Raw genomic sequence first — 21016 nt, 5'->3', positions numbered from 1 at the left:
TCTCTTTTCTTTTGAAAATTTCAAGACTATTTGAATACCTTACTTGTATACCATACCATATAGTTGTACCTATACTAAAACATATTAACTGTTCTTTGAGGCTAGAGATTAAAATTATTATTAATTAAACATTAAAATATAATTACAATCTGTAAATTAAATAGAAGTGTATAAAATGTGACCATACTCATGGTAACATTTTAAGTAGATAGTAAAACTTGGCAATAATCAAAGCCAACACTATTTCTTGACCTATTTTCTAGCAATTTTATCTATCATGTTCTAGCTCAATTTTATTATTCTAGTAAGTATGCCAGTAGGCATAATGGAAAAAACACAAAATACATAAGAGAACTTCAACTCTCTGGTAGTTTCTATCAAATGAGGAGGCAAAATATTTGAAAAATATAGGAGAAGAAATTAAAACAAAGGATTAAGAAGGGAGTGACTTTGTGTACTGTTACAAACATATCTTAGGAAGCTTTGAATTAGATTGTTTTTAATTCTTTTGGAATCCAAAGACTATTTAAACTTGGAAGAAAAGAATGAGCATGTGCTCTATGTATAGTGCTAATTGTGATGAATACATACTCTGAAATTAAGTAAGCTGGCAGTGGTGAGCTGGTAGACCTTCTCTCAGAGGTGAAGGGTAGCAGAACACACCACACTAAAATGTAGCATAGGGGTATATTGATCATCTTGAGCTTTAGGCACTTGAAAAACAGAAAATGTATGGAGAAGCTTTCTCTGAACTTCCCTATCTGCCTAAAGACAGATCCTTCAAAGGGAATTCAGTTGTCATAAATCCCCTCCTCAGGAGTTTCATCAACCAGGGAAAATTGATTCTTAGCACAGAAGAGATTAGAACTCAGTGACACCCCAGATAAACTTTGTCACAAACTATACCTCTTATCTATTCTTCAAGGACCATCTTTCATAGAAATCCTTTACTCTCCTCTAAGAGGCCTTCATCTCTCCTCCTCTTTCCCTTTTAACAAGGGATTTAAGCTTGAATTCTAAGCCACTTTTGGGAGTTACTCATTTTTCCCTGGGTGTTTCCTATGTATACATGAGGTATTCATGTTAATACACTTCCGTTTGTTCTTCTCTTGTTAATCTTTTATTACAAGCTCTCAGGTAAAAACTCAGTAGGGTAAAGGAAAATATTTTTTCTCCTCTACACAGCAGTGGGGAACTGGAAGGGAGGAGCCCTGTTTTCTAGCCCTTGCTGTTTTTTGCGGTATGACTACCCCCATTCACGTGGCCAATTTGGTATCAACAAAAGTCTTGAATATTTAGCAATTGGCTCCATCACCTGGGATGAGACAGGTCCAGGGCAATACTGGGCCCGAGGCTACATTTTTTAGAGGTTTATAGGGCCTAATTTTCCACTTTTATAAAAGTAAATGGGTTACAATCTATAACTTAAAGGATAGCTATGAAAAACAAGCAACATGTGAAAAAGATTGGTACATGGTACCCCTTTTCTGAGTCTTCTTTCCTAATGAAAATCTAATGTTAAAACTCACTTCACCAGCATGAGGTGTAAAACACAACTTTTAAGCTAATATTTCAATTACCATATAAACTGAGATGAAGGAAGACTTTCTTTGAGAATAAACAGACTATAAGAACTAAGGAGGAAAAGAAGGGCAACTGTTAGTGCATATTATTCATATTATTATTAGATAGCCTGCAGCTTGCCTCTCTCTTGACTTCCAATATAAATACTAAAGACAAAAATCATTATCATTAAATAGTATTTAAAGGCAGATACTTGGATACATTTTTATTTTAATCATATAGAGCTCCATGGCCTTGCTGATAGCACAATACATCTTATTACATTTAGGTAGTAAAAGTCTATGTTCTGCCTCAGAGAATTTATATCTCAGAATATGATGCCACCTACTTCTCACTCTGGTAGGCACCATGATAATAATCTTTAAGGATACTTTCTTCTTGGAATGCTTTTGTCATCTTCCTCCCTTTAAAATATCACATGCAGAGTCAGCTTCTTCATTTTGTCAGTCTCCTAGCCTGAGATAGTGAAATGTATTTAGAAAGTGTTACCCAAATAAACTCAAAGTAAAGTGGCCTGTCATTAGAAAGAGCTGATGTGGATCACACTGCAGTCATAACGTACATATTCAAGTTAAGAGAAAGATTATGTTGTTCTCATTCAAAACTGCTTAAAATAGTTGCAGTATAGCTGCAATCTTCTTTTACAAGTGCTGGAAAGGAAAAGAGAGCATAGGAAAGCATTCACTCACTACCATAGCATCAATCATTGCCTGAGTGGGCTGTTCTCAGAGAAGTCTACAAAGCAGTATTTGCTCAGAAAATTAAATTTCAGAATATAAAATCTAATTAGGAAGTTAATAGAAATGTGGATCCTCTTTGAAATATGACTGTGCTTTAACCATCCTACAAAATGAAAAGTTGCCCTGCTTTTAAAAGCTCCCCCCAATAAGCGAATAAATAAGACTTCACAGTCTTCCTTAATGATATCACAAGTTTTTTTCTGTGATCCAATTGTTGATTAGCCAACAGAGATGTCAGGAAAAGCTCTGTCACATGTCATACCATGTATTTTCTTATTCATACTGAAGGGTGGCAGAATATGCCACACTAAAACTGGCCTCTTTGGCATAAGGATTATTTTGCACAAAGCACAAAGAATGCACTTGAGGTCCCTAGTGGTGCAGTGGTTGAGAATCCGCCTGCCAATGCAGGGGACATGGGTTCAAGCCTTGGTCTGGGAAGATCCCATATGCCGTGGAGCAATTAAGCCCATGCGCCACAACTATTGAGCCTGTGCTCTAGAGCCCACAAGCCACAACTATTGAGCTCAGATGCTGCAGCTACTGAAGACTGCGTGCCTAGAGCCCGTGCTCCACAACAAGAGAAGCCACCACATGAGAAGCCCACGTACCGCAACAAAGTGCAGCCCGCTCTCGCCGCAACTAGAGAAAGCCCGCGCGCAGCAACAAAGACCCAACACAGCCAAAAATAAATTAAATAAATAAATTAATAAAAAGGAATGCACTTGAAAAACAGCAAATACATGGGGAAGATATCTCTGAACTCCCCTTATCTGCCTGAAGACAGATCCTCCAAAAAGGACTCAGTTGTCATAAATTCCCTCCTCAGGAGTTTCATCAACCAGAGGAGATTTACTCTTGTCACAAGAGAGGAAACTAGAAGTCAGCACCACAGCCAGACAAACTTTGTCACAAGCTATCACACTTCCCATCTATTCTTCTAAAGTTCCATTCATCCTTCCTAAAAATCGTTTACTTTCCCCAGAGTAGCCTATATACCCCTCCTCTGTCCCTATTAAGACAGTACCTAAGCTCTCAAATCTCATTGCTTTTTTGGATATTCACTTTTTTCTTTTTCCTGTGATGCCCTCATGCACGTAATGTTAAAAATGTACTTTTATGCCTTCTCTCTTGTTAATCTGCCTGTTATGTTTATTTCATAGACCCAGCTAATGGATCTAGGAGAGTAGGGGGACAGTCTTTCCTCCCTTACAATACACTTTTTTTTTTTTTTTTAAAGAAAGAAACCCATAAATTGAACCACTGCAGGTCTGCAGGAGCAGACCTCTCCCATGTGCTTTACCAGTACCTTTTCTGCACACACATTGCCATGTAAGTTAAGTCACTGTCTGCAAACCAGGCCTTTTGTTCCTAATATGTAATTCAGCGGGCTATTTTTCTCTTTAAATAATTCTACCTAATATATCTCAGTTCTTAGAAGAATGCCTATAAAAACACAAAAGTGGCAAGTTTTTGCTCCTATGAAAAAGAAAGAAATTTATTTATCTAGCAGATAAGACAACCCAGAAGACCTAAGATATAGTGATTATATCTTAGGGACACAATATACATTTCTCAATTTACAATGTGCTCTTTAGGACTGACATATCTTTCCCTTCTAGCCGAACTTTACCGCTATGAATATTAACCCATGTTATTCTCCTTTAAATAATCTGGGCCATTGGTAAAATATATAATTTTAAATGTTCTCAAAAATTATTTAAGTTTATTGCCTATCCATCCTAGCAGACCCACAATGAACAAGCATATGATATTGTTGCTTCTTATTGTTTATGTTAGCTTCTTGCTGATAACTAATTATTATATATCAAAGAGTGAAATTACCCTAAAAGTTTTCTATTTCAGAATATTAAAATTATCTAAATATTATCATTTCACCAAACAAATAATATATTCTCCAAAGTAAAGTGTTACTAACCTACTTTAAAAATCACATACAGTTGAAAATGACTTTGGAAAATAATGATAATCATTTATAAAAAACACAGAGGTAAGTATTTTATTTTCATAGTTTTGCCTTAAGTAACTTGAAGTTTTAGAAGAAATCATTTGGGTCCTAAAATATTTCTAAGTGTGCCTGTATCCTTGACTTTTCTTTAGTATAAATAATCAAATATGGTAGCCATATGAATTATAAGATTGGATGGCATTGTGACCAGTGATGGTTTATTTTGTAGATAAGTAGGTAGTATGTCTACAATAGGCCATAAAAGGTGATGACATAGAAGATGAAAACCATGAGCCAAATGTCATTTCCTACATTATAGGTCATGGATGGCCAGAGACTTGACATCAATATCCCAGAGTAATATCTTGCTTAGAGCACTCAAATTTCTATGTTACTCTTAAGATTATAAATTTTTAATATTATTTTTTTTCCAACTAATTTCAATGTGCATTAGAGTGTTTAGTGACTGTGTAGCTCTCTTTGACTCAGTTCTTCTCAAAATCTCTCAGTGATCTAGAAGAGGGGGAGGCACTGGCCTGGCTTGGGTATCAGCTAAGAAGTAGGGCAGAAGTGGGGTTGGAGGAGATGAAGAGGAACAGATAATCGGATAAAACTCACCACAGTAATGGGAGGCCCTGGATCTAGAGGCAAATCAAATATATGCAGGGGAGATTTAAAACAAAAGCAATAGCCAGAAAGGGAATTGAAGTAACCAACAGGCCACCAGAGTGGCATGAAGATTACTTTAAACTAAAAGCATGTGGACAAACAGCAGCCTAAGAAAGAAACATTATCTAGACTTAAGGAAAGCCTCCTGAAAATGCCATTGCCATTGACCCACCGTCAGAGAAAAATGACGCTTAGCACTAGGAGTTACAAATTTACTTCTCCTCCATCTTCCTCTTGGAGGGCTTCCAGCCCGGAAAGATACTGCCCATTATCATCAGGATGGAAAAGCCCAACAGAACCTTCCATACTTTCCTACTGAAGCCCTAAAACTCGCCCCTTTTGTTAAGTTGGTTTTAAACCTTTACTCTGGCTGATCAGTGAATCACTGTTTGTAGAGTGCTTCTGCACACATGTGCAATAAACTTTTCTCCTGCTAATCTGTCTGTTGTCAATTAATTCTCATGCCCCCAACCACTAGAATGTAAGTTGGTAGAGGAAATGTTTTCCTCCCAACACAACCTTAGCTGGAAAAGGCCAGAGTGGAATTTTAAGCTAAATATTTAGGAGCAAAAAGTAATGAACAAACCCATTTGAGATGAAAGATCAAGGGTGGGATAGGGGAAAACAGGATTGCGATCATGCACCTAAAACACCACTGACGTTGAGCTGGCAGGGCTATGATGTTGACTGGGCCACCACAGTTTACAGCAAAAAGACTAAATAAAACAAACTAGCTACCTAATCTTTTTCTCAGAAGAAGTCTTTTTAAAATTTACTTTACATTGCTTGAAGCATTACAGTGCACCTCCTTGCTAAATCGTCTGTCTGATGAAAAATAGGTAGAACGGTTTAGGATTATGTAATTTTCTGTTGTCACAAGGTAAAATATAAAATTGAAAGGTAACAACAATAGAAGGTCATTATGACAGAGAGGCACTTTCCTGGAACATAACTGGAATACATGTCTTGAGAATAATCAACCATTCTTTTAATAAAGTAGGATAATCATAAGAATATGAATAGGATAGAAGAGTGGCATCTTTTTAAAATACCTGAAGGATAAAAATGCACAGTCTTGCTGAATGAATATCCAAGAGTCAAGGACACTCTCCAAAGTTCAAATTCAATCTAATTCTTTGCTATCTTTTACGTTAAGGCCAAAAATGAATATTAACCATTTTTATTAAATATGACCCTCATTTTTTAAATACTAAAGCTTGGTAGTGCAAAATGCTTCCAAATGTGGTGATATTTATTTTTCAATTTATGCATAAATGTTATGCAGGTAAAGTTATAATATGCCTAATAAACTATATAAAACTCTATTATTCTTGCATTGAGTTGTGAACTTACATTCTTAACCACTTAAATTAAGAAATTTTGTAATGTTATCTAATAGCCATGGTAGTAATCATTGGCATAGTCAGTGTAAACTAAACTTTATAGAAGAGGTTTTGGTCTCAATGTAAAAGACCACTGACCTGAAGAATATAGAAAGCTGGAAAAGACATTCTGAGTTTCTATAAGAACCAAATATCTTGCTCAGAATTCTTATCTGGTTTAGTTTCATCTTCCTTCCTGAATTTTTTTTTTTCCTATCCTTCAGGTTTAGCTTCCCCTTCATATCTATTTTTCAGATTCTAAGAGTCAAAAAATATTTTTAAAATAGTTGTACTATTTTTAATATTTTAAATATAAAATGTTTAAATAGTTAAAAATATTTTAAAATATTTTCAGTTCCAGCTTTATCAGTAATCACTGGGGAAGGATAAGAAGTACATAAGATTAGGTTATTTTCCTTAAGGGATTTACAATATAGCTAAGAATATGAAACTAATGAAAGTAGACACCTCTAAACTGCCTATTGTAGAGCACTGATTATTAATGCAATAGACATTCAGGGAGGGCTAATCAGTGGTTGAGAAGGTTGATATTAAAGAGGGTAATCATTGAGGTAAGCAGAGAGTATGAAGGGTTTCATAAGCAGAAGAGTAAAAGCAGAACATAAAAGAAGGAGAAAAAGATGAATCCTAATTTAAGATTCCTGCATGGTTAGCTAAGCCCAAATGGAGCATCTTCTCAATAATCATGTTCAATTTGGGGAGGGAAGCACCTTCTGTTCCACTCAACCTCCTCTCCCCACCTCAACAATTTTTATTTTCTTATTTATAAAAATTAGTGTGGTAGAGTTTAGCCAAGAACTAATCATGAAAACACTAAATTGAATCCTAAATATTAACTGCTTTGTTAATCATTTAGAAAATAAAATAATTGCATACGATGTAGATGTGTCATTTCAAGGGAGAAACTTAAATTTTTAAATATTTCAAAAGTTTTACTATTGATTCTGCAACTAACTTGCCATAATACCTTATTTACTGATCCTCAGTTATTTCATCCAGTGTTGAATGACACAATCCCTCAAGTTCCCTCTGCTCTAAAATTCTAAGATTCTACTATACACCTTTCCAAATATTAGACAACCTGGCGTGATTTTTAAAATTCTTATATGAGATGTTGAATGATAGCTTGTGAAATAATACTTACATTTTGGCCCACTTATCTAGTTCTTCTTCCAGATATGTTTTAACCATTTTTGGTTGAAGCCCAAGAGAATTTCCCAAGAAATAGATGGCTTCTTCATCCTTATTCACTAAAGATAAATCAACTGAAATAGAAGAAAAGGGAAAATATACTTATTCAATTAATTAACATTCTTCCATTTGGCATTGTTAATCCACTACAAACAATGAATGTAATTAACTCCAAGAAAGATGATACATATCTTAAAATTCCTCCCAAGGATAACATCAGTTTCTCTGAAAAATAATCTTTTACATTTATATTTTAAAATACAGTTTAAACAGATAGATGCTTTTGTTCAGGTCTGTCATATTTATTATGCTCCACGAGGAAATCTAGATTAACAGCTACTCCCAATCATAAATAGCCAATAGAAAAGAGTTAAAACCAGAATTTTTACAGAAATTATATCAGCCTGTCTAGTCATAGCAGAAGGTTACCAGAATTTAGACAAGTAATAATCCTGGTGTTGTAGATCAGGCAAATTAAAAAAATCTAAATGATTACTTATATATCTGAAGTAGATATATTGAATTTATAGATTTTTGTTCTTTGTATGCATATAATATTAATACATATGTAGGCAAAGATTGTTCTCTATATCTACTTTTTATTCAAATAAATCAGAACTTTAGTGATTTGTTTTATAATTTTTCCTTGATTGCAGTAAATGCAATTTCATTAGCAAACCAATCTATATGCTTCAAGTATTTTCTAGAAATGCACAAGTTTATAATTGTGTTCTACTAAGTTTTATCTTAATTCTATGGGAAGAAAGATTAAGCTTCTTGCTGAAATTTGAATCATTTGGTAGTATACTTGTCTTTATTTAGACTACTTAAATCTTTGCAGGCTTTTTAAAAGCATACCATCTAATTCAACCTACTTTTATAGATCCTGTGTCACTTTTTCATTGGCATTTCTTAAGTCAGACCCAATCAAAGAGGTGTAAATACTGTTCACACATTTAAATTTGATTAATTAACAGTTCTTTGTCGATCTAGAGAACAAATACTGAAGGATTTTTTTTAGAATCCAGAGGTTTTAATTGGTGTACCATGGCTCAAATTTCAACTAAGCATTCAAATAAGTAGTTTAAAGACTAAACATGTTCTGTGTGTGTCAGCCTTATCAACAACCCAGGAAGAGGAGGCAATCACCCAGATCTCTGCTCCCATTTTTTTTTTTTTTTTGTCTTGTTCTTTCATTGGTGACGCTTTTACAGATATATAGGTATTGGGTTACTTTTACTTAGAAAGTCATTTTTAAAATGTGTTCAGTGTGAAAAAAAAGTGGAATTGTAAACTGAATTATCTCATCTCATGCCTCCCCAAAGTGTGGTTCCCCATCCTAAACTATTTTCCTTTTACTTGGTTGAGGTTTGGGTTTTTTTGTTTGTTCGTTTTTTGTCTCAAAGCACATCAAATGTCACCATGTGAGCATTCAGTTGGCATTATGTAAATAGGTAGAATAGAGTATCAAGAAAGTGCTTTGGTAATTATTCACAAAAATGAAAAGATAACACACCACTCTCCAACCTAATGCCATCAGATCTTTACAACATGAAAGACAAACAGGACTTTAAGCTGTGGGGGCCTAGGCTTCTCTTCTCTGAAGAATGATAAGAAAATTTCTTATTAAAAGTTGGTACTCTTGGCAGTCATGGGGTTCAGGACATGCTACCTCAAAATGTGGCACCTTGGACTTCTCTGGTGGCACAGTGGTTAAGAATCTTCCTGCCAATGCAGGGGACACGGACCTTGGTCCGGGAAGATCCCACATGCCGCTGAGTAATTAAGCCCGTGTGCCACAACTACTGAGCCTGTGCTCTATGAGCCCACGAGCCACAACTAGTGAGCCTGTGTGCCACAATTACTGAAGCCCTCGCACCTAGAGCCCATGCTCCGAAACGAGAAGCCACCACAATGAGAAGCCTGTGCACCGCAATGAAGAGTAGCCCCTGCTCACCGCAATTAGAGAAAGCCTGCACACAGCAACAAAGACGCAAAGCAGCCAAAAATAAATAAACTAATTAATTTTTTAAAAAGTATTTAAAAAAATACGGCACCTTGGCATATTGGATGTTTTAAGCTGAAGGAATTTGAGAAATGGCTAGTGTAGGAAGAACTTTCTGACCTTCACCTAACCAAGTCATGAGATACTCACATCATAAGATAGCTGCCAGCACACCCTGGAAGAAGATGTGACTAGTATCCATATCAAATCCAGCTCTCCCACCAAAAGCATTGGGCACACGCAGTCTGCACAGGGATGCTCCAACCTAAGAACATCCCTTCAAGACCACAGAAGGTAACTGTTTCATGTAAATTCATAGAGGCAAAGTTAAGTGAACTGAAAAGTCAGAAGAACTATCCACAATTGAAAGAACAAGAGGAAGCCGTTGAAAAACGTAATAAAACATAAATAAATAATTTACCAAAGAATTCAAAACATTGATAATAAAAATGTTAACTGAATTAGAAAAAAATAATTGATCTAAACACTGATATTTTAACAAGGAACTAGAAAATATAAAAAAGACCCAATCAAAACTAAATAATTCAGTAGCTAAAATAAACACATTAGAAGGAATGAATAACAGACTAAGTGATACAGAAGAATGCAAAAGTGATCTGAAAGATACAATAATGGAAATCACCCAGTTGGAACAGCAGACAGAAAAGTAAATTTTTTAAAAACAAAGCAATTTAAGAGATGTCTACGATAACATTAAGCATGCCAGTATTCACATTATAGGGATTTTAGAAGACAGAGAAGGGGATCAAAAATGTAATGAAGAAATTATGGAGATTGGTTCAAGATGGTGGAGTAGAAAGACATGCTCGCACTCCCTCTTACAAGAACACCAGAATCACAACTAACTGCTGAACAATCATTGACAGGAAGACACAGGAACTCACCAAAAAAGATACCCCACATCCAAAGACAAAGGAGAAGCCACAATGAGATGGTAGGAGGGGCACGATCACGATAAAGTCAAATCCCCTAACTGCTGGGTGGGTGACTCACAAACTGGAGAACACTTATACCACAGACATCCACCCACTGGAGTGAACGTTCTGAGCCCCACGTCAGGCTTCCCAATCTGGGGGCCCGTGAACGGGAGGAGGAATTCCTAGAGAATCAGACATTGAAGGCTAGTGGGATTTGATTGCAGGACTTTGACAGGACTGGGGAAAACAGAGACTCCACTCTTGGAGGGCACACACAAAGTAGTGTGCTCATCAGTACCCAGGGGAAGGAGCAGTGACGCCATAGGAGACTGAACTAGACCTACCTGCTAGTGTTGGAGGCTTCCCTGCAGAGGCAGGGGGTGGCTGTGTGTCACTGTGAGGACAAGGACACTGGCAGCAGAAGTTCTGGGAAGTAATCCTTGGCGTGAGCCCCCCCAGAGTCTTCCATTACCCCCACCAAAGAGCCTGGGTAGGCTCCAGTGTCGGGTCGCCTCAGGCCAAACAACCAACAGGGAGGGAACCCAGCCCCACCCATCAGCAGACAAGTGGATTAAAGTTTTACTGAGCTCTGCCCACCAAAGGAACAGCCAGCTCTACCCAGCATCAGTCCCTCCCATCAAGAAACTTGCACAAGCCACTTAGATAGTCTCGTCCACCAGAGGGCAGACAGCAGAAGCAAGAAGGACTACAATCCTGCAGCCTGTGGAACAAAAAACACATTCACAGAAAGATAGACAAGATGAAAAGGCAGAGGGCTATGTACCAGATGAAGGAACAAGATAAAACCCCAGAGAAACAACTAAATGAAGTGGAGATAGGCAACAACCTTCAAGAAAAAGAATTCAGAATAACGAGAGTGAAGATGATCCAGGACCTCGGAAAAAGAATGGAGGCAAAGATCGAGAAGATGCAAGAAATGTTTAACGAAGACCTAGAAGAATTAAAGAACAAACAAACAGAGATGAACAACACAATAACTGAAATGAAAACTACACTAGAAGGAATCAATAGCAGAATAACTGAGGCAGAAGAATGGATAAGTGACCTGGAAGAAAGAATGGTGGAATTCACTGCTGTGGAACAGAATAAAGAAAAAAGAATGAAAAGAAATGAAGAGGGCCTAAGAGACCACTGGAACAACAATAAGCACAACAGCATTCACGTTATAGGGGTCCCAGAAGGAGAAGAGAGAGAGAAAGGACCGAGAAAATATTTGAAGAGATTATAGTTGAAAACTTCCCTTACATGGGAAAGGAAGTGCAGAGAGTGCAGAGAGTCCCATACAGGATAAACCCAAGGAGAAACACGTCAAGACACATAGTAATCAAATTGGCAAAAATTAAAGACAAAGAAAAATTATTGAAAGCAGCAAGGGAAAACCGACAAATAACATACAACGGTACTCCCATAAGGTTAACAGCTGATTTCTCAGCAGAAATTCTACAAGCCAGAAGGGAGCAAGATATACTTAAAGTGATGAAAGGGAAGAACCTACAACCAAGATTAGGATCTCGTTCAGATTCGATGAAGAAATCAAAAGCTTTACAGACAAGCAAAAGCTAAGAGAATAAAAAACTACCAAACCAGCTCCACAACAAATGCTAAAGGAACTTCTCTAAGTGGGAAACAGAAGAGAAGAAAAGGACCTACAAAAACAAACCCAAAACAATTAAGAAAATGGTAATAAGAACATACATATTGATAACTACCTTAAAAGTGAATGGATTCAATGTTCCAACCAAAAGACACAGGCTTGCTGAATGGATACAAAAACAAGACACATATATATGCTGTCTACAAGAGACCCACTTCAGACCTAGGGACACATTCAGACTGAAAGTGAGGGGTTGGAAAAAGATATTCCATGCAAATGGAAATCAAAAGAAAGCTGGAGTAGCAATACTCATATCAGATAAAATAGACTTTAAAATAAAGAATGTTACAAGAGACAAGGAAGGACACTACATAATGGTCAAGGGATCAATCCAAGAAGAAGATATAACAATTATAAATATATATGCACCCAACATAGGAGCACCTCAATACATAAGGCAACTGCTAACAGCTGTAAAACAGGAAATTGACAGTAACACAATAATAGTGGGGGACTTCAACACCTCACTTACAGCAATGGACAGATCATCCAGACAGAAAATTAATAAGGAAACACAAGCTTTAAATGACACAATAGACCAGATAGATTTAATTGATATTTATAGGACATTCCATCCCAAAACAGCAGATTACACTTTCTTCTCAAGTGCGCATGGAACATTCTCCAGGATAGATCACATCTTGGGTCACAAACCAAGCCACAGTAAATTTAAGAAAATTGAAATCATATCAAGCATCTTTTCTGACAACAGCGCTATGAGATTAGAAATGAATTAGAGGGAAAAAAACGTAAAAAGCACAAACACATGGAGGCTCAACAATACGTTACTTAATAACCAAGAGATCACTGAAGAAATCAAAGAGGAAATCAAAAAAATACGTAGAGACAAATGACAATGAAAACACGATGATCCAAAACCTATGGGATGCAGCAAAAGCAGTTCTAAGAAGGAAGTTTATAGCTATGCAAGCCTACCTCAAGAAACAAGAAAAATCTCAAATAAACAATCTAACATTACACCTAAAGGAACTAGAGAAAAAAGAACAGACAAAACCCAAAGTTAGCAGAAGGAAAGAAATCATAAAGATCAGAGCAGAAATCAATGAAATAGAAACAAAGAAAACAATAGCAAAGATCAATAAAACTAAAAGCTGGTTCTTTGAGAAGATAAACAAAATTTATGAACTATTAGCCAGACTCATCAAGAAAAAGAGGGAGAAGACTCAAATCAATAAAATTAGAATTGAAAAAGGAGAAATCACAACTGACACTGCAGAAATACAAAGCATTCTAAGAGACTACTACAACTAACTCTATGCCAATAAAATGGACAACCTGGAAGAAATGGACAAATTCTTAGAAAGGTATAACCTTCCAAGACTGAACCAGGAAGAAACAGAAAATATGAATGGACCAATCACAAGTAATGAAATTGAAACTGTGATTAAAAATCTTCCAACAAACAAAAGTCCAGGACCAGATGGCTTCAAAGGTGAATTCTATCAAACATTTAGAGAAAAGCTAACACCCATACTTCTCAAACTCTTCCAAAAATTTTCAGAGGAAGGAACACTCCCAACCTCATTCTATGAGGCCACCATCACCCTGATACCAAAACCAGACAAAGATACTACAAAAAAGGAAAATGCAGACCAAGATCACTGATGAATATAGATGCAAAAATCCTAAACAAAATACTAGCAAACAGAATCCAACAACACATTAAAAGGATCATACACCATGATCAAGTGGGATTTATCCCAGGGATGCAAGGATTCTTCAATATACGTAAATCAGTCAATGTGATAAACCATATTAACAAATTGAAGAATAAAAAACATATGATCATCTCAATAGATGCAGAAAATGCTTTTGACAAAATTCAACACCCATTTATGATAAAAACTCTCCAGAAAGTGGGCATAGAGGGAACCTACCTCAACATAATAAAGGCCATGTACAACAAACCCACAGGAAACATCATTCTCAATGCTGAAAAACTGAAAGCATTTCCTCTAAGATCAGGAATGAGCCTAGGATGTGCACTCTTACCACTATTATTCAACATAGTTTTGTAAGTCCTAGCCATGGCAATCAGGGAAGAAAAAGAAATAAAAGGAATACAAATTGGAAAAGAAGAAATAAAACTGTCAGTTTGCAGATAACATGATACTATGCATAGAAAATCCTAAAAATGCCACCAGAAAACTACTAGAGCTAATCAGTGAATTTGGTAAAGTTGCAGGATACAAAATTAATGTACAGAAATCTCTTGCATTCCTATACACTAATGATGAAAAATCTGATAGAGAAATTAAGGAAACACTCCCATTTACCATTGCAACAAAAAGAATAAAATACATAGGAATAAACCTACCTAGAGAGACAAAAGACCTGTATGCAGAAAACTATAAGACACTGATGAAGGAAATTAAAGATGATACCAACAGATGGAGAGATATACCATGTTCTTGGATTGGAAGAATCAATATTGTGAAAATGACCATACTACCCAAAACAATCTGCAGATTCAGTGCAATCCCTATCAAATTACCAATAGCATTTTTTACAGGACTAGAACAAAAAAATCGTAAAATTTGTATGGAGACACAAAAGACCCCAAATAGCTAAAGCAGTCTTGAGGGAAAACAGTGGAGCTGGAGGAATCAGACTCCCTGACTTCAGACTATACTACAAAGCTACAGTAATCAAGACAATATGGTACTGGCAGAAAGACAGAAATATAGATCAATGGAACAGGATAGAAAGCCCAGAGATAAACCCACACCCCTATGGTCAACTAATCTATGACAAAGGAGGCTAGGATGTGCAATGGAGAAAAGACAGTCTCTTCAATAAGTGGTGCTGGTAAAACTGGACAGCATCATGTAAAAGAATGAAATTAGAACCCTCCCTAACACCATACACAAAAATAAAGTCAAAATGGATTAGAGACCTAAATATAAGACCGGACACTATAAAACTCTTAGTGGAAAACATAGGAAGAACACTTTTTGACATAAATCACAGCAAGATCTTTTTTGGTCCACCTCCTAGAATAATGGAAATAAAAACAAAAATAAAAAAATGGGACCTGATGAAACTTAAAAGCTTTTGCAAAGCAAAGGAAACTACAAACAGGATGAAAAAACAACCCTCAGAATGGGAGAAAATATTTACAAATGAATCAATGGACAAAGGATTAATCTCCAAAATATATAAACAGCTCATGCAGCTCAATATTAAGAAAACAAACAATCCAATCCAAAAATGGGCAGACCAAAACAGACATTTCTCCAAAGAGGACATACAGATGGCCAAGAGGCACTTGAAAAGCTGCTCAACATCACTAATTATTAGAGAAATGCAAATCAAAACTACAATGAGGTATTACCTCATACCAGTTAGAATGGGCATCATTAGAAAGTCTACAAACAACAAATGCTGGAGAGGGTGTGGAGAAAAGGGAACCCTCTTGCACTGTTGGTGGGAATGTAAATTGATACAGCCACTATGGAGAACAGTATGGAGGTTCCTTAAAAAACTAAAAATAGGGCTTCCCTGATGGCGCAGTGGTTGAGAGTCTGCCTGCCGATGCAGTGGACGCGGGTTTGTGCCCCAGTCTGGGAGGATCCCATGTGCCGCAGAGCGGCTGGGCCCGTGAGCCATGGCTGCTGGGCCTGCACGTACGGAGCCTGTGCTCTGCGACGGGAGAGGCCGCGGCAGTGAGAGGCCCGTGTACTGTAAAAAAAAAAAAAAAAACTAAAAATAGAATTACCATATGACCCAGCAATCCCACTACTGGTCATATACCTGGAGAAAACCATAATTCAAAAAGACACATGCACCCCAATGTTCATTGCTGTGCTATTTACAATAGCCAGGTCATGGAAGCAACCTAAATGCCCATCAACGGACGAATGGATAAAGAAGTTGTGGTACATATATGCAATGGAATATTACTCAGCCATAAAAAGGGGAAAAATTGGGTCATTTGTAGAGATGTGGATGAATCTAGAGACTGTCAAACAGAGTGAAGCAAGTCAGAAAGAGAAAAACAGATATTGTATATTAACGCATATATGTGGAACCTAGAAAAATGGTACAGATGAACCGGTTTGCAGGGCAGAAAGTAAGCAACTTTAAATTGGATACTAGGCTTCCTTTTATTTTACACTTCCATAATTTTACAAAGTGCCATCCTGTGTTACATAATAAAACATAAACCAAATATGACAGTTATGTGACCCAATCTCATCTTAAAATCATATTAGCTAATGCTCTTGGATTATGACTATCCAAAATTGTACCCGCCACAGTTAATCTGAAGAAAAAAGGAAATTAGACTGAATTATTAAGTACGTGAAACCCATTTTGGTGGATCAATTCTATTCAACTTGTAAACTTTTTCATCGATGGAAAATGGAGCTAAGCCAAATATGAAAAATTGTTTCATTTTTTTTACCTATGCTATCCAGTTTTTTTTAAACAGAACATCCTCCAAAACAAGAACAAAGTCAGTTTACTGTATTAAATTTTTGAAATGCAATATGCATTTCTTAGGCATTGATTTTATTTATTTAATTATTTTTGTAAGTCATACATGCCTCAACACACAAAGATGGCTACTTATGTAACATCCTTCCTAATATGTCCAAGTCCCAAAATAATATTCTCTCTTAGACAAATATGTTATCATGAACTAGGTGCCACAAAACAAGAGGTATTCTAATACTGTATTGAAAAAGAATTGTTTTGAGCTCTGAGTGCTTAAGAGAACAAGTAAATGCATCTGCTACAATTTTCAATCAGTAACTCTATTGTTCAGAGAACTAGATGACAGTATAAGAACCCTGTAAGTATTTTCTTCAGAAGAGGAGAGGAAACACATAGAATCTGAGACTAAGGTAGGCTGACAGGTTGAATTAATACCACCAGGAGCCTGCTGTTTTGTGGACACAATTGCAATGGCTCTATTATGTAACAGAACAATGATTTTCAAAGATTTATGATGAACACATGCAGTAGCAAATATGTTAATAAATTAATTAAGAAAAGTAAAACCCTTTCCAGTATTCTTACTTGGAGGCAGATCCTGCATTTTAGGAATATAAAAACACTCCCTGAAGTGCCTCAGCTTATCTTCCTCATCGAGGCGGAGGGCAACCCTCTCATCTGTTGGGTGACATCTAAGTTCAGATGCGATGCGTCGGACTGTGTTAGCTGGTAACTCAAGAGGTGAAGGTTCCATTATAAGTTCTCCTCTAAAAATTAATTTGAAAAAAATTAAAAATAATCTAGCCACCATCATTTTTTTTGGTAGAAAATTAGCTTTTAGGTAAAACACCTTTTGTTTTAACTAAGCTTCTCATCTTCCCAACCTCACGAATAATATAATTAACAATCAGCATTAAACCCCATGCCTGAGTTTTTCTCATGCACATAATAATGAAAATAATAGTGACTTAGGGATGCTGAAAGGACTGAATTAGGTAATGGTGCTCAAGACAAAGTAAGCTCTCAATCAGTGTTAGCTCTTTCCATTTTTATTTTCTGAGAAGTGGTCCAAATTAATGTTGTTCAAACATATATAATGTCAGCACTTTTTCCTTTAGGTGTCTTACTAGGAGGTAACAGTAAAGATGCTTTTGTGAAAAGTATAGAAGAGCAGTGCCCCAACTAGCTTATCCTCCTTCTCCCTAGCCCACCTCCACTCTCCCCTCCCCAGTGATTCTTGGATCATAGTTTTAAAAATATGAACATATATACAATAGAACCTTAACAAATTCTTTATTGTGAATAAAAACAATATCGATGAAAAAGTATTTAAACACCTTAAATAATGTTAGTAATTTTTGCCATATGAAGACCAAATAAATCTACCTGCTGCTGCTAATGAGAAACTTCTCTTTCACAGTCATACAGAGCATCTTTTTTTTTTTTTTTTTGCGGTATGCAGGCCTCTCACTGTTGTGGCCTCTCCTGTTGCGGAGCACAGGCTCCAGACACGCAGGATCAGCGGCTATGGCTCACGGGCCCAGCCGCTCCACAGCATGTGGGATCTTCCCGGACCGGGGCACGAACCCGTGTCCCCTGCATCGGCAGGTGGACTCTCAACCACTGTGCCACCAGGGAAGCCCCCAGAGCATCTTTGAACAAAGCAGGACCCTTTCTTGAAACCACATCCTGCTTCCTTTAGTCATCATCTAACACTTCCCACCCTTTTGGAAAGAAAACTTAAATTTTGGAAAGGGATAAATGACAATGGAGTTTTATATTTATATTTATTTTGTAATTAGTTTTTATATTTGTATTTTATTTCCCAAAGTTTTAGTTTTTTGAAATTGAGCAAGAATAGGAGAGGCTTCCTGTTTAAGATGGCAGTGCAGGAAGATACTGAACTCACTTGACCCCACAGACACAATGAGTCTACAACTACATATGAAGCAGTTTCCTCTGAAAAAACCTAAAGGCTGGCTGAGCATCAACTACACATCAGGAGAACGAGGGGAAAACCACACTGAAGTGATTAGAAGAGGCTAGGACACAATCTAGCCTTGACACCCTCTTGCCCGTGTGGTGACCCACAGTCTGGAGGGAATCAAAACCTGGAGCTTTTCTATCAAGTGTGTCTTTACTATAAACCCATTACTTATGGTAGCTTGATTGAGTTACTATTGAACTGTATTCTACCTGGGCGCCTGGATCTTGTTTAATTTATCTTTGTAGTCAACCCATTCCTGAGAAGTGCCTTTCAGATAGAGTGTTCCGCCCGAAATGGCAATTGAATAAGATTCACAAAATAGCTTGGTGAATTATTTGACAGGATTAATGACTGTTACTAGAGGAATACCCTCCTCATTCCAACCACAGAGGAAATAATTAAAGGAACATTTTCAATGGGATTCAGAATCAAGAGAGCTTGCCTTGTATTTGAGACTTCCTTTGGAGAGTCAGCACTTTCAGAGTTCATCAGGGTTGACTCTAAACTCTGACTGGGTTATCTAAATCAATACACAAATTAATTTTCTACCATCATATTAGCAATAAAATTCAACTTCATTTAAAAAAATATTTGTATTAACTCATTAGCCTCTTTATATTTGTTTCTTATTTAATCCCTGTAACAATTCTGAGGGATCAGAGTCATTTTCCCCTATTTTGAGACCAAACTCTGGAATCAATAGAGTAGAAACAAAAATGAAAGAGAAGGATAATAGAGCTCACAATTTGGGACTGCACTTGCCTGAGGAGCTGAGTCAAATTGTGCTTGTCTTTGACAGGGCATGTGGGTGGAATGTGCAGAGAAGAATTCCTGACCCAAGACTTGAACCTCTCACTTCTTTTTCTTTCAATCTTGTTTCTTGATTTTCCTTTCGATGTTTCTTTGGTTCATTCCCTTTCTCTCCCTTTATTTCTTTTTTCAGCCCTGTACTCAGTCTGCAAAGCACCACAGGCTATTACTCTTTTTAATCCTTTCAGTCCCAGCCAGGGAAAGGTTAAAGTGCTGGTCCTACTTCTGGGCCTGTCATAGCCCAGGTGTCAAAACCTCACCTGCACTGACAGTAAGATACCTGCTGGTGAAATAGTCTTTCCAGAAGAGCAAACTGGGTGCCACCCTGCCAACAGGCACAGCTTCCGACAGAAGTAGGGCTTCCCTGGTGGCGCTGTGGTTGAGAGTCCGCCTGCTGATGCAGGGGACACGAGTTCGTGTCCCGGTCCGGGAAGATCCCACATGCCGCGGAGCGGCTGGGCCTGTGAGCCATGGCCGCTGACCCTGCGCGTCCGGAGTCTGTGCTCCGCAACGGGAGAGGCCACAGCAGTGAGAGGACCGCGTACCACAAAAAAAAAAAAAAAAAAAATTCCAAATTTTATACTTCATGTATTTAGTGTTAATTTTATTTTAAAAGTGGACATGTACACATATGGTCTTAGGCAAGTCTCCTAACATTTCTCTGCTGCAATGTTATGTAAAACTATCTTAAATTCTACTTCAGAAGATCATGGTTAGGATCAAATAAAATTATTTAAGTAAATTCCTTTCTAAAAAGATAAAAGATAGTCTCATAATATATTTTCATATTAGTACCTTGTGATGGAAATTGCCATTTTACTGTCAATTTAGCTTTTGAAATTTTGTAAATTGTGTTTTCAATTTTATTTAGACAGCTAAAACTTTAAAGCTGAAACTCTTAGAATCATAAAAATTTTTTTATGGAATTATGGAATTCAGGATCTCCCAAGTTGCCCACAGGTCTAAGGTTAAATAGTTAAGTAAATGACAATGAATACCCAGTAGTTAATCTTTACACAGTTTCAGGTTTCCTGCCTGAAATGAGCAAATTATTCACTTGAGTCCAAAGATTAGAACCTGGTAAAGCAAATTATGAAGAAAGTGTGTAGCTTTTCATTGAGAAAGAAAGTATTACTTAATATATGTGCATAGAACAGTGTTCTTTAAATATATCATTGTTTGAGGAATGAGTGACATCACTGACATAGCTGTATACTTCATATCTAAGCTTATATGAATTATATGCTGAGTTTCACATTAATAAGTTCAATGCATTTGCTCCAATATTACTACCTAAAAAAACACCCCTCTGTCCTCAAAGTAAAAGCAGGAAAGAAAAAAGAAACTCTTTTAGCTATATAGAAAAAATGTGTATCAACTTTCCATTCTTAGGCAAACATTTCACAGAGTGAAAGGGGAAGAAACCTCACTCAAGAAATAGACATTTTCACTTCTCTAAACAAAAATTGAGTATGACTAACAGCACTAAAGACAACTAGAGTTACCAGAAAACAAAAGACCTAAAGCTAATTTAATAATTTGAATTTTGATCAAATCTTACCATTTAAACTCAAGTACCAAGATTAA

General features: G+C 36.7%; 1 protein-coding gene and 1 long non-coding RNA gene across 3 annotated transcripts in view; both read right to left on the bottom strand.

Moving 5' to 3' along the window:
* The window catches only part of LOC125964940 (uncharacterized), a 253154-nt gene that overhangs the window by 76562 nt on the left and 155576 nt on the right, over window positions 1–21016 (bottom strand). The window lies entirely within an intron of this gene.
* The window catches only part of KYNU (kynureninase), a 90167-nt gene that overhangs the window by 68696 nt on the left and 455 nt on the right, over window positions 1–21016 (bottom strand). Inside the window, exons 2-4 of one of the 2 annotated variants that reach the window (XM_033416036.2) lie at window positions 19062–19139; window positions 17218–17399; window positions 7510–7630 (exon numbers count right to left, since the gene is read on the bottom strand). In XM_033416036.2, coding sequence (XP_033271927.1) covers window positions 7510–7630; window positions 17218–17399; window positions 19062–19108 — 350 coding nt within the window. In that variant the 5' untranslated portion in view covers window positions 19109–19139. The remainder of the gene's footprint in view (window positions 1–7509; window positions 7631–17217; window positions 17400–19061; window positions 19140–21016) is intronic. The other variant, XM_004285432.3, reaches the window with a different exon arrangement.

Source organism: Orcinus orca, chromosome 7, assembly GCF_937001465.1.
Source record: "Orcinus orca chromosome 7, mOrcOrc1.1, whole genome shotgun sequence".
NCBI classification, from domain to species: Eukaryota; Metazoa; Chordata; class Mammalia; order Artiodactyla; family Delphinidae; genus Orcinus; species Orcinus orca.
Note: the sequence above shows the minus strand (reverse complement) of the source record. Positions and strands in the feature narration are given on the sequence as shown.